We start from the raw sequence: 14,219 nt of genomic DNA on the forward strand, positions 1-14,219 counted from the left end.
GGATAACATCTCGCTCGACCACCTTTCAGGTCTCCTTGGACCAGTTTAGCCCTGCTGCCCCTCTCGGGGGTCTCTCCTCTTCCTGTAATTTGTCCTTTGTGCTTTGAGCTGGCTTCTGGTGGAGACTGACCGAGGGACTGCCTGCCCCGGGACACGTGTGAGCACGACGGGGAAAGGCCTGCAGGGGTGGGGGAACGGGGGCGCGTACTCAGGTAGAGGTGGAAGAAGAGCAGATGCCCCAGCAGCAGGAGGTTGGCAGCGTTCAGCAGCAGCATGGACGCCCCTAAGGTCAGCACCACCGGCGTCTTCGTCCTTGTCGGGAACAGTGGGAGGAACAGCACCCACGTGTGCTCGTTGGAGATGCCTGATGGGGACACAGGGTGGGCGCGCCTCCAGCACCTGCTGACGCACAGCGCCTCTCCCCAGGTGGCACCTGCCACAGAACTTGGCAGTGGGGGAGGGAATGCCAGCCTAGGGAGAGCCTCCCCGCCCAGGTGACGGCTGGCTCAGGGCGGGCGGCCCATCACACAGGGCTTTGCAGGCCCTGCCTCCCTCCACGGCGGTCACGGGGGGCAGACCCCACTCTGGGTGCCTGATGCTACTGGAAGCACAGCCTGGAGCCACCACACCAGTGTCCTTGGGTCCCAAACTTGCCCCCTGTGGGCTTGGGAACCTGCTGGGCTGGGGGGTGGGTCCTGGCCTGTGGCCCTTGCAGGGGTGGGGGCGCCAGGCTGCAGTGCCCACCCCACCCACCCAGCCTGGGGCAAGCCAGGCTGACCTCCCCTGGGATGAAGACTTCACTGGGAAGGTAGCGGGGCTGCAGGAGCACGTACTTCGGTAGTGTTGGTCCGCGCGCAGCTCCACAGGGTTGACTACGTACTGGATGAAGATGTACAGCAAGATGCCCGCTACACAGAGCATGCCCACGAAGGCCGAGGCCACGGAGCTGAAGAAGAACCTGCGGGAGAGGCAGAGCCAGGCTCAGCGCCGGGAGACGGCCAGCCGGCGTGCGCACGGATGGGGCCGGCGGCCCCACTAAGCCCACGCCTGACCCTCAGATCTTCCTCCCATCACTCTTTCCTCTGGGCTTTTCTCTCCAGCTCTAGAGGTGACTCCCCCGATCCCTGAGCCGCGCGGCCCCACCTGCCGCGCAGTTTGCACGTGACCTTTCACTCAGTCCACAGGAGGCTGGAGGAGGGTGACCACCCAGTTCACAGCAGGGAAACTGAGGCTCAGAGACAGTGTGACCATCCAAGCAGGACCGCGTTCAGCTCAACCCGGCCCAGCCCAACCCGGGCCAGCCCCTGTGGGGCTCCCTCCTGGCCACGAGTCGCTGGGCCCACCGAGCTCTGAAATCATGGCAGATGAGCCCTGTGGCCCTCAGCCTGGAGCCGGGACTGGTGAACAGAATCCGCACGTGGCCACGTGGTGGGCGTGCGGGCCACCCTGTGGGGAGGGCACGGGCCCACAGGCACAGAAGCCAGCGTGCTGATCTCAGCGCTCGGGAACTGGGCCACTCTGTGCCTAGGGACCACACACCCGCAAGGGCCCTTGGGCTTCGCTATTAGACCCGAACACGTTTCCTGCACAAAGACACAGAGAATGGTCTGTTCATCGAAAACGTAAACTCCGGGCAGCAGCACCCAGAAGGAGCTCTAAGACGCCTTCTTCCAGTCTGTCTGCCACTCGCCCTGAGCGCTTCAGTGCTGAACAAAGTCTCTTGTTCACCTGAAATCTAGTTGGTTCCTCACTCTTTCCTGTCTTTATGTGAGGGCTCAGCCGTGAATGTTGTCCAGGGGCAGGTGGACACCCCACCGGCTCAGGAGGAAGATGTCTGGGGCCTCTCGTCCCCCTGAGTGACCCTTGCTGTAGGCCAGGCCCCGGCCCATCCAGCTGACTCTGCCCAGGGACCCATGCCCTGTCCACGAGGCTTCCTGGCCCCTCTGGGAGTGCCCAGCCCCGCCTGCTCTGTGCTTGGAGCCCCTGTCGGAACCTCCTGTGGGGCCCCTCGGAGCCCGGCCCACCTGGTCCTCTTCATGGTCAGAGCCACACCCTCCCCCCCCCACCCAGGGCAGCCAGACCTCCAGGTGAACAGCCAGCAAGGAAGCCCACCCTGGGGGAGGAGGGACCCAGCCAGAGTGAGGCCGGAGCTCCCCCCAGCCCTGCCGTCCTGGGCTTCCTCCTCTGGGGAGGACGAGAGGGCCCAGCCCTGCCCTCACCAGTAATTCCTGGTCCCTACGCAGTTGTTTAGCCACTTGCAGTGGTGGTCGAAGCCCTCGACACACTTGTTGCAGTAGCTGCAGTGTTTGGCTTTTGCGCTCCTGGAAGGAAGAGTTAGGGGGGAACCTGTCAGCAGGCTGTGCAGTGGGGATGCCGGAGTCCCCATCTGCCCGCAGCGGCGATGCCTCCCCAGTGTGCGCCTGCCATGTGGCAGCCGGGCCTGAGGCTGAGGCCGGAGTCAGATCCCTCTCCCATCACCCACGAGGTCCCCGGGCCCTGACCAGCCTGGGCTGCGACCTGGGTGGGGAGAGGGGTTCATCGGAGAGACCCAAGGCAGAGGGCTCTCCTGCCCCGGATCTGGGGGCCCTGCGCGGCACTCACACGGTGACCTCGCACAGATGGCAATAACGGTTCTGGATCACATGCAGGTATTTGGACCGGTCGAAGGTCGGCACAGGCTCTGCGTAGTTCTTTTTCATGCGGACGTTGGTATCAGCCGGATCGATGGAAACCGCAATCACGTGGACCAAGAAGTGGAACAAGAAAAGCCCACCAGTCACCTGCAGAAGGTGCGTCAAGGAAAGACTCGGCCTGGTCAGCACCCCACCAGGGCCTGCGAGGGGAGGCCCGGTGTCGGGCCCCCCAGCCACCGGGAGCCACCAGAGCCTGGCCAGCGGCAGGGGCCAAGGACACCCCTCCTGCACCCCTGCGGCCAGCAGACCCAGCCCAAATCCTTCTCTCTCAAGGGACAGAGCAGGGCACCCTGGAGGCTGTGGCTCGCCCGCACTTCACTGAGGCAGCGGGAGAGGCCAGCGTGTGCCATGGGCATCGGAGGTGGGGGGATACTTGGGGCAGAGGGGCCACGGTGACCACATGTGTCATCAAGAAAAGGAGGAGGGCCAGAGGGAGGGAGGGTGCAGACTCCCACCCGTGAGCCTCATGGCAAGTGGGCACGAGCTCTGTCTCTGCTTCTGTCTCTGCCTCTGTCTCTCTGTCTCTGTCTCTGTCTGTCTCTCCCCCATTCCAGGACCCTCAGGCTCTCTCCAGCTCCCCCTCCCTCCAGGGCTCCCAGGGTAAAATCAAGCCCTCAGACCCCACCCGCTCCGCCTCCTCTCCAGGGACCAACACACTGTCCCCATGGAAACCAAACAGAAGGGGCCGAAGCGCCAGCCTGGCCTCGCTGTCAGCCCTGCCCTGCTTCCCAGGATGAAGTTTGAGCCAGGAGGGTTCAGGGTTTACAGGCCCGGCTCCTGCGAGGGCGGCCTGGGTGTGGCGGGGAAATGCTCCCCCATCGCCTGCGAGGTGTCCTCTGTGTGGCGGAGTGGGTGCAAAGCTTTGTGGGCTCAGGCCCCAGGGGGGCTGTACAGAGGCCCATGGGCAGCGCAGGCTCTGAGCAGGGCGTCCTCCCTGGGTCCAGGGTCTGCCAGCCTCGCCTGCAACGCTCAGCCTTGCGGAGCAGCCCAGGGGCTCAGGGCTTGTGTTCACAGGCGTGGTGCTGCCTGGGCAAGGCCGGTAGGACACAGCCACAGTGCACAGTGAGACTCAGGGGGAGCTGGTTTGGCCAAAGCTGTGGGTGCAGAAGTGACAGGGCCCAGCTGGGCCTGGCTGGGGACACAGAGACCACCATGAGGGCGAGCGGGAGCTGGGGGCCAGGGTCCAGACGGGAGGCTGGTGCCCAGGCCAAGGGTGGGCAGGCACACAGCCAGCAGGATGTGGAAAGAGGGAGGGAGAGATGGGTGACAACCAGTCAGGCCCGGGGGAGCCCACAGGGGACAGGACTGGCCAGATCCCTCAGTGCCACCCACCAAGGATGCGGTGACACGGAGGCTCCTCCCGTGGCTGCAGGACCCTGCAGGAGGGGCTGTGGGTACAGCCTGGGCCTCTGCTGACGAGCAGACTGAGCTGTGCTCCTGTCCGGGGGGCGGGCCCGTGGGCAGGAGGTCAGTGGCTAGGCCGCACTGTCATAGCGCGTGACCCCAACTCCACCCCAGCATGCTGGTCCCCTGAACCCACCCCCGGAGCTTCCTCTGACGCGCAGCACTGTTTGTGTGGTTACCAGGGCAACGGGAGCGCGGATGGCAGCTGGGACAAGGAGATGCGGCAGGAAGCCCAGGTGCAGCCCCTTCCTCTGGGAAGCTAGAGGGGAGCTGTCGCTGTCAGATGCTGGCAGACAGGGGCCGGAGGTGGATGCAAGGAGGGCAGCAGGTGGGCGGCTGAAGTGTGGCCCAAGCAATCCACCTGCACGTCCACACTCGGCTCCACACGAGGCCAGCACCAGGGAGAGCATGTTGGGACAGTAGCCCTCATGGCGGAGGGCCCGGGTGCCTGACCTGAACCTAGCAGGCAGCTAGCTTCCTGTGCCCCTGACACCTGCTGGTGCCGTGAGCAGGCGTTTCTCAGGGCGCTGCTTCTGGGGGACCCCGAGATCCCAGGGCAGTGTGCTGCCTGGATACAGTGGGAGAAGCAGCCACGGCCTCTGGACATCGGGTGTCCCCTGCAGGCACTGTGACACCCACCTCTGTGAGTGGAGACCAGCCCCCCGTCTGACCCACCAGGTCACCCCAGGAGAGGCGTTGGTGAGCGACAATTGGCTGCATTTGCCCAAGACGACCTGGCCGCTCCTGCCATGGGCCAGGCACCGAGTGGCCGTCGGGGCCCCCGGGTAGAGGGTGCCACAGGGTGCGAGCCACACCCTCAGTTGCCCGCTTTCACTTTTGGCTGTAATTTTATCTCAGGAGAGTCTTAGGTTCAAGTTAGTAATAAAAAGAACCGGGTTCCCAGTCTCACTTCCACCGCGAGGCAGCGGCCCTGGGCGGCCCTGAGGACAAGCCACAGGTCCCCTAGCAACTATCTGCGTTCAGTAAATAAACAGCGCCGGGCGCCAGCCCAGGACACACGTCCGGTCCTGCGGCAGGAGGGCGGGAGCCCGGCGGGCGGAACTCCAGCTGCCCCAGTCACGTCTCATCACAGCGGCGCCCCCTCCCCACCCGAGCGTCCCCACCGCAACACAGGGTCCCCACCACGCCCCAGGCCCTCCCTCCCGCACGCAGCGGGCAGCCGCGCTGCTCCTTCCTGGCTCCCCTGGGCTGCCTGAAGTCCCGCTGCCCTGGCCACGGACCCTGCCTTTCCCAGGGCCCAGCGGTCACCTCCATGCCTGGCCCTGTGGGCACCAAATGACGCCGGTGCCCCACAGTGGCCAGAGAAGGGCACCCCAGTGCAGCTGCCAGGGCCTAAGGGACACCGCTGGGCCAGTGGCGGGTGCCAGGCAGGAAACTGGACTAGGAAAACACGCCCCCCCAGGTAGTCTGAGCTCTGAACAGGCAGGGACGCCATCCTGCACACACCACTTGGGTCAGGCAGGAGGGGCCGTGCAGACTGGGCACCACCAGGGGCCAGTGCTGTCAGGAGAAGGTGCCAGTCCCCATGGGCGGGGACAGCTCCGAGCTCGGCAGAGAGCTGGTGAGAACGTGGAGTGACTGTTCGCAGAGAGAGGGGCCACCACCAAGACCACAAGGCCACTCAGCTAAGCTACAGGTCCAAGGAGGGTGCAGACAGTGGGTCACAGCCCAGCACGTGAGCACCCACTGCTGGGGCCGGACTGTGTCCCCAGAGATGCTGAAGTCCTGACCCCCAGGGCCTGTGAGGATTTTACTTGAAAATGGGGTCTTTGCAGATGATCAAGTTAAGATGAGGTCGTCAGGGGAGGGGTCCTTATAAGGAGAGACCATCAGGACGCAGACACACGCAGAGGGCGGCCTGCGAGGGTGCAGAGAAGCAGCAGCTACAGCCGAGGGGGTCCAGGTCCTGGCACGCTTCGACCTCGGGCCTCTGGGCCCAGAACTGAGAGACAATACGTTTCTCGGTTTAAGCTGCCCTGCTGCGGGCGTAATTACCATCTACGGGAGTTTCAGAGGATGGGAGGGTGGGAGGACAGGACCCCTGCAAGTGCTCCAACCATGGGGAGGGACGGCCCGCCCGCAAGGAGCAGCCTCCCGGGGCGCCAGACTGTGGGGCAGGATGCTGTGCTGGCCTGAGCCCTGACCAGACCCTGGGCTTGACCTCCAAGGAAGCACGTTTTGGGCCATTAGATTACAAGACAGGGTGCCTGAGTGGTCGTACAGTGACTGCTCAGCTCACTGTGACAAGACACAAGTCTTGTGGGGTGACGTGGGGCTGTGACTGTGGCTTCAGAAAGCTGCCCGGCCCAAGTGGACAGGAGGCTGGAGGCACCCAGGACCGGTCGTGCTGCTGTTCGGCTCCTGTGGGTCCAACATTTTCAGGGCCCCAGGAATGGGGGAGGCCGGGCCGAGGGCTCAGACCTCAGGCCAGGGCGGGGTCTGCACAGTGGGGACCCACAGCTCATCACTGAAACAAAGACCTGTCACCTGGGCGTGGGGCGGGGGCAGGGGCAGGGCCTGCGTTTCCCCCATGTGTGTCCAGGGCACCGGATGCCTGCCCACCTGGCTTGGGACTCCCTGGGACCTGGCGCATTAGGAGCCTCTCTGGACGACGGCTTCCTCCCGGGGCCCAGGGGAGCAGGGCTATGCAGGGCATGCTGCCTCACCCTTGCCTGGGCTGCGGTCCTGCCGGCCCAGCAGGCTTGTTCTCTGGCCATCGCAGAGGGCTGGCCCACACGGGCCCGGCTGCCACCTGCAAACAGGATGCTGTTGCAGGAAGGACCGAACGAGGGAACATGGGGGTGAGTGGCTGGAAAGGGGTCCCTTTGTAACTAGTCTCCCCTCAGAACACTCTCCTGGACCCCTGGCAAGCCTCCCCTGCTAACCAGCTGGGCTCGGCCCACTAAAGTCCCACCACCGTGACCCGGGGACCCTGCCCTTCCCAGAGCCCAGGGGTCACCTCCACGCCTGGCCCTATGGGCGCCAAATGACGCTGGTGCCCCCCAGTGGCCAGAGAAGGGCACCCCAGCACCGACAGTGGGGCCTGGTCAGGGCAGCTGGCCCTAGAGACGGAATCGAGTCGGCCAGATGGGATGGTCAAGGAGGACAGAGGAGGCCTCCGTCCCTGCGCCCGTGTGCGTGGCAGTGTGGGCGTACACGGTGTGGCTGGTCTGTGGCTGCGCATCACGTGTGTGTTTGTTTGTGTGTATCTGTGTGTCTGTGGGTCTGAGTGTGCCTGGGCCCAGAGGGTAGTTTACAGCTTTAAGTATAATAAAAAGAAAGAAGGTCTAAAATCAATGATCTAAGCTTCCACCTTGAGAAAGTAGTAAAAGAGCAAATGAAATCCATGGTAATTTGAAAGGGAATCAGTAAAAGTAAAAGCAGAAAATTTTAAAAAGAGAACAGGCAGAGCAGGTCGGTCAGCTCAAACGCTGATTCTTCGGATAATCAGTGAAACTGCCAAACCCTAGGAGGCCTGACGCACCGAGAGCACACACCACGGTGACATCACCACGGCCCCTACAGACTCCGAAGGACAGCTGGAAACCAGTGACTCGCTTTCCTCCAAGAATTTGACAATTTAGATGAAATATTCAAATTTCTTAAAAAACACAGCTGGCCAAAACAGAAGATGAAACAGAAAAGCTGAGAGGCCTTTTCTTTGTTAAGGAAATTGATCCTCGACAACCTTACCACTGAGGATCCGTGGCCTCAGCACCAGCCACAGGCGCGTGAGAGGCAGTCCACGTGGAGGCCGGTCTTCTCTGACCAGCCAAGGCGCGGGCGGCCTGCGCAGCCCACACTTTGCGTGGACTCCTTGAGAAAACGGGGGAACGTCAGTCTGATATTAAGGAATACGTGCGAGCAGCCCATGGGACTTTCTAGGTGGGATAACAGGCTGGTGGTATGGAGACAGAAGTCCCAGACACAGACCGGGAGTCCCACTGAAGGTTCCTGGTGTTTGGGACTTCTAAGGACAGTGTGTGTGTGAGACGGCCACAGGGCGGCAGGGTCTTCACGCTGAGGCCGAGGGCCGAGCCCCTGGGGTCCGCCTCTCTCCTCTGCTTTTTTGAAGCTGGAAGGTGCCGTGGTCAGGCTCGCGTGTCCTTCCCTTTCCCTCTCGCCCACCCACGGCCCCCCTTCTGCACCCCGGGCCCCTCTCCTTGGCCAGCAGTGAGGTCTCCCAGGCCAAGAAGCGGGCAGTGTGGCCATCTCCCTGCTGAGGAGGGCCTGATGCGGGCACAAACACCCTGCTTCTGGAAACTGGTTCCAGTGCCCAGTGGGCAGCAGCACAGCTCGTCCACTGGTGCTAAGGTGTGGCCCCCTCTGTGTGGGCCCAGGTTTCCTGGTCGAGTCTCTCGCTACCCTGATGCCCACCCTGAGGGATCCAAGCAGACATCTCGGCGCCCAGAGCTCTGCCATGGGAGGGGGTCACAAACGTGTGACCTTGGTGGACGGTCTGTGTGGGAGCAGGACTCAGGTGCCTGGTGGAGGGCGGTGGGCACACACACGCCTCAAGTCCCTCCTTGGGGAAACTCACCATTCCTCTTGGACGACACGGACCGACCGCTTCGTCATGGTGGGAAAGCACGTGGCCGGGTCTGTGGACCCCCCCTTGCACCCCTGCCAGAAGGCGCCCCCGTGAAACTCTGACCTGTAGCCAGAAGCCCCAGCCAGCAGGCAGACGGAGGACGGAGAGGGGATTTCAGGCACCATGACACTGGGGGTGCCGGCCGAGAGTGGGAGTGGGTTGGAGGGCAGGGCCGCGCCATCCCTCGCCTTAGATGGCAGCGGTGCCGTGAAAGGATACACCGTAGGCAATGTATCTCCAGTTGGGTGGCAGGAAGGGGATGAAGACGCCGAAGGTAGTGAAGGCCAGGAACAGGAACATGGCCCAGGCTATGGCCTGGAAGAAGTGGAGGGGCCTCGACCAGCCGTTCACCCTGGACAGGCGGGGCGGCAAGGTCTGCGATGCCTTGATGGCTGAGGCCTCCGGGATGACCCGCCGCAAGCTCCTGGCACAGAAGGGCATCTGCAAGACAACGGGAAGCATGGCTGGCCAAGCACTCCTGCCCACGGTGCGTGTGGCCTGGGGAGACCCTGGGGCTGGAGCCACCGCCTAGCATCTCCCAGGGTGGCTTGTGGTGACAGTGTCCCCCGGGCCCCAGGCAGGCAGCTACCATCCCTCAAGGCAGGGGACCACCTCCAGCAGCGAGTCAGGGAGGGTTTACAGGGCACAAGGACTCATCAGAAGACCGTTCAGGTGCAGGGGGTCCACGTCAGAAAGAGGCCCTCCTCCCAGGGCACCAGCAGTTGTGCAGGAAAAGCCAGCTTCCGCTGGTGTGACGCGAACACGTGTCCACCAGGGGCCCTGCACGTTTCCCTGGAGCCAGGGGAGAGGCCACATTTCCAGGGTCCTGCAGTTCTTTCTGCAGGGACGGGGCCTCCGGGCACCTGGGAGTCCCTGGCTGTGGCAGCTGGGAGGGACCATGGCACTTCTGGCCAGTCAGGTGGTCAGGGCTGCCGAGAAGGGGGACCGTGGAGTCAGGGAGACTGTGGGGTGTTTGGGGTGTCGGAGGAGGTGGGTGATGCTACCAGCTGCCATAGGTGGAACTTTGAGGAGTTTTAGAAAACTTTGCCCCATTAGGGCCTGTACGCAGCCTTCACTGTCTCTTTAGCATGAAACACAGAGAAAAAGTAGTTGATAAAAATGTGTTACTTTGGGAAGAGACAGGAATGTTGAGAAGTATGCTTCGCCTCCTCTTCTGTGGGCTGTGAATTGCCCCGGGGAGCGTCCCGAGAGTGGGCTTGAGCGGCCGGCCCCTGCTGTTGGTTGTCCACCCTGGTTCTCTGGATGTGACACTGTGTGGAGACGCAGCCACGTGCGCCTCAGGGAGACGGGCGACTTCAGTTTCATGAAACAAGACCAAGGCATCAGGGGACTAGCGCTCAGGAGGGCCAGCTTGGTTTTCAAACATGAGCCCGAACAGAAACACTCAGATGGAGAAACCACCGGCAGGGGAGGTCCTGCCCAGGCGAACCCTGGGGATCCAGGAGGTCGCGCTGAGGGGCCGGCGCGCGTCTCGGGGCAGACAGCTGGGGGAGCAGTGCCCCTGAGTGAACTCAAGTGCCGTGGACACAACACAGCACTACACAACGTGGACGCTGAGCTGTTAGGGTTTCTGGATGAGGAAATGAAGAGGTTCTAAGAGAAGAAACAAAGAGAAAAAGTGAAGAAATGTCTGTCCTGCGAGGAGACCTCAGGTTTTGGACCTAAGCTGTACACCAAGAATTAGACCATGAACAAAAGAAATCCACCCACGGTGATGAAAGTGTGAACTTGGAGGAAGCAAGGCCTGCGGACGTCCAGGAGTGGGATGGCCCACCACCGGCTCTGACTGGCCTCGGGCTTCGTAACGTCTTCAGTCCTAAACTGGACCAGCCGGGCTGTCCCCAAGGGAGCGGGCGGGAAAGGCCTGGGAGGTGTGGAGACCCAGGTGCACCAACTCAACCTTTCTGAGAGATTTTCTGAAAAGATTTTCTCCATCAAATCTGGCAAAAATTGTGCTGATACAGCAGAGGGCACAGAGACGACTGCGGGTCTGCAGGAAACCCGGCAGAGCTGACCGCTCCCGCTTGGGCCTCGTCTGCCAGCCCCTCGCCAGGCCCACACCACAGTGACCCGACAGGACCCCAGCCAAACGCAGTGGACACAGACCTGGCGGACCACGGCTGGAGGCCTCTCCTTGCTGGACTCAGTGCTGGAGATCTGGGCCAGCGTGGGTTCTTCCAAATCCTGGGAGCTGGGAGGGAGCAGACAGAAGTTTCTCCCTACAGCGCAGGCTGGCACTGCCTCGTCCCACAGCCCCCTCTAGTGAGCACGTGGCCAGGCCTGAGTAGCACCCCCCGCCGTCTCCCTGTGTGGACAAGGGCCCCCCAGAGGACATGGTCAGAGCCACGCCTGGCTTGTGAGGGCTTGTTCACCTCCCTGCACCTCCAGCCACCCCTCCATCCAACATCGTGCAATGTTCACTTGGGGCCAGGCCTTGACCCCAAGATGGACTGTCCCCCACCTGCATCCCTGGGGATGGACACAGTGGTGCATCCTGGTGATGCAGGGTGGCGGAGAGAGGGGTGCCTTGGTGAGGACCCAGGCTGCGGCAGGTGGGCCCGCCTGGCAGAAGGGCCTCAGTGAGCAACAGCAGGCAGTCAGGAGTCCCGCAACCGCCACACAGAACTGGTCAGGGCCAGCAGGGAGAGGCTCCCTTCCGAACCCGGCCTGAGACGCAGCTGCACATAGCTGCTGCCTGTGAACACACACACACACCACACACATGCCACGTCCGTCACACACCTCACACGCCCACACACCCACAACCACACACACACACAGCACACACTACACACACGCACTCTGAGGTTTCTGGGCCCAGTTCTCACTTCTCCACCTTTTCGGAACTATTTCCTGGGCGTGGAAGCTTGGGTCCCCCATCAGCCACCTCCTCCGCCCTCTGGTGCCCTGTCCTGGTGTCACTTCCTCTGGGACACGTCTGACCGGGCTGTGGGAAGACCACTACGTTGGGCTCGGGGATGAGCCCTGTCTGGGGCATGCTGGTGCCTGGGTCCCCTCTTTGCCCCAGTTTGATTCCTGACTCGTTTCCTGTCGACCCTGGGTCTCTGGGCTGTTTGGTGCTGGGGTGACGCTTGAGGTCATTGTCAACTCCATGTGCCCCACACGGCCACGGCCGGGGTCCACAGGCTCCCCACAGGCCCTTGAGCCAGCCATGGTGCCGGCCAGCCAGGGGCAGGTTGTCCCTGTGTCTCCTGTCCACAGTGCGACATGGCTCCGTCCCACCCTGTCCCCATCCTCCCAGGACGAGGTGCCGGGCTGGGCGACACCACGACCCCTTCCTTACCTGTCACGGGGCATAGGTCCCAGCGGCTTCTGGAACTGTGCTGCAGCCATGTCCGATGTGGCTGGCCTCTCCAGAGCGGAAAAGCACAACTACCTTTGCGCAGTCCAGGCGCAAGTGAGAGGGCTGGGCCTCCCGGTGGACACTTGGACAGCACCCAGGAAGCATCATAAAGCTGAGGCCCCGCCCCTGGGGACACATCACAGTCAGTTGCAGGGGCAGAGCGGGGCGGTTGAGGGGGGATGGGCCCAAGAGCTCCTGGGGGAGAGACCCCCACCACCCCCACGGTCCCTCAGTTAACTTCAGCCCTCAGTTAACAGCTGGAGTCTGTTTCGGTGGCTCATGGGGTGGGGGGGAGGGCGGCCAAGGCGTCTGTCCCAACTTTGCTCCTCACGCTTGACCCCATCAGCTGGTTTTGCTCCAGGAGCTGAGATCCAGGCTCTGTCCAGGGTGCGGTGCCTCCGGGTCACCCCGGGTAGTGTGGCACAGACAGTGCCACCCAAGCCTGCTGCCCGGCTGCCCCCTCTGTGGCCACGAAAGGGCAAAAGCAGAAGGCAAGTTGGGGAGCGTGGGGACGTGGACACTGAGCTGAGCGGGCAGCTCAGGCCAGGACGGCCAGCCCACTGGGTCAGGCGTCTCCTGTCTGGGTCTCAGTTCCTAAGCTCAGGAGATCCCTGGCCCCTGCCTGTGGGGTCTGAGGGCTCCTGCCTGAGGGCCTGAATGTGAGTTCATCATCGATGCCCCCCCTTCCCCAGGGGGACAGGGATGGTGGATGGAGGTGTGTCCGCTCTCCCTCCACAGAGGCGTGCCCCACAGGCCCCATCTGCCTGGGCCGTCTCGGAGGTAGAAGGCCGGCCAAGCCGTCTGAAATGTGGTGCTGCAGCCCTGCCGCCTGGTGCCCGTGGCGGCCAGCGGTCGGCCTCCCGAAGGGCAGCTCGGCCTGGCCTGGACGGACAGAGGCACAAGGCGAAGGAAGCCAGCAGATTTCGAGACCCTCTGTGTGGGATCGAGGACCATGAGGGAAGGGGCTTCTCCGTGGGTGGGGCCCAGGGCCTCTCTGCTGGCGGGGAGCCAGGCCCACCGGGCTGGCGCTCCAGGTCAGTCCTGCACCACCCAGCCCGCCCAGCCTCACCGTCCTGCTCACCTGGGGCTCCATTTCCTCAGACCACAGTCGTGCCCTTGGCCCAAGAGCACCGTCCTCAGAGAAAGCCTCCATCAGGACGGCAGGGATGCGTCCCTGGAGGCCATGGCTGGCGTGGGCGGGCAGGAGGAGCTGAGGGCCCAGATGCCTCTGACACCACCAGCCTGGGACCCAAGGAATCAGGGCTGCCTGCTCACAGCACCTGCCTGTGGGCAGGCCTGGGCAGAGCTCAGCTGCGCTGCTCCCCACCCAGAAGCCCCTTCCCAGGAGGTGGGAGCCAGGACAGTATCAGACAGCCTCCAATTCGCCGTTGTCCACGGTGTTGCCCACAATCCAGCCCTGAGAAACGTCCCAGGCCCCGAGAAACCCAGCTGACCATGCAGCAGAGGCCCCAGGCTGTGGGGGAGACCAGAACCAGGCTCTCTGGTAACTGAAAACACAGGCGCCCGCAGAAAGGGCAGCTAACCGCCAGGCGCTGCTCCGACCCCAGCAGACCTGTGTGTCTACATCCTGCACAGAACACGCTTCTCCAGACACATGCAGGGGGTCGATGACCTCAACGCCAGGTGCCCCCCAAGTCCAGCCAGCCCCAGGGCGGCTCCCGCGACTCTGAAGGAGGCCACCAGGAATATACCAAGTCTGCAGAAGGTGCGGGCCTCCCAGCTGACCTGGCGCCCGGTGGCCTCAGCTGCTCACACCTTTGAGAAATGACTGTCCTTCAGGGGTGACCTTGCTCCATGAAAATAACTAGAAGCTACAAAATCAGGGCCTGCTCAGCACGCAAATCTGCGAAGCCATGACCCCCACCCGGGGCGACCAAGCCTTTCCCTGCACTACGTGTGTCCGGGCAGCATCAGACCCACCTACCTGGCTCCCGGGAGCTGCAGTGTGCCCTTCCGTCCCCAGCACAGACCCGCCACCTCGTTCTCAGAGTGACTGAGCAACAGGCCCGGAGTCCAGGTTGCTCACACCTTTCGTTGTAAGTCATGCTCAAGCCTGCTCGGCCACGTCCGAGGTCCAGAAAAAACACTCCTCACTGTGGGGGTC

General features: G+C 63.1%; 1 protein-coding gene across 1 annotated transcript in view; it reads right to left on the reverse strand.

Moving 5' to 3' along the window:
• Positions 1–10,883, reverse strand: part of LOC102507678 (probable palmitoyltransferase ZDHHC11) — a 36,395-nt gene extending 25,512 nt beyond the window's left edge. Inside the window, exons 1-6 of the mRNA XM_032469231.1 lie at positions 10,837–10,883; positions 8,929–9,150; positions 2,602–2,780; positions 2,220–2,321; positions 834–958; positions 209–364 (exon numbers count right to left, since the gene is read on the reverse strand). Coding sequence (XP_032325122.1) covers positions 209–364; positions 834–958; positions 2,220–2,321; positions 2,602–2,780; positions 8,929–9,150 — 784 coding nt within the window. The 5' untranslated portion in view covers positions 10,837–10,883. The remainder of the gene's footprint in view (positions 1–208; positions 365–833; positions 959–2,219; positions 2,322–2,601; positions 2,781–8,928; positions 9,151–10,836) is intronic.
• Positions 10,884–14,219: the final 3,336 nt, after the last annotated feature.

This window comes from Camelus ferus, chromosome 3 (assembly GCF_009834535.1).
Source record: "Camelus ferus isolate YT-003-E chromosome 3, BCGSAC_Cfer_1.0, whole genome shotgun sequence".
Classification (NCBI taxonomy): domain Eukaryota; kingdom Metazoa; phylum Chordata; class Mammalia; order Artiodactyla; family Camelidae; genus Camelus; species Camelus ferus.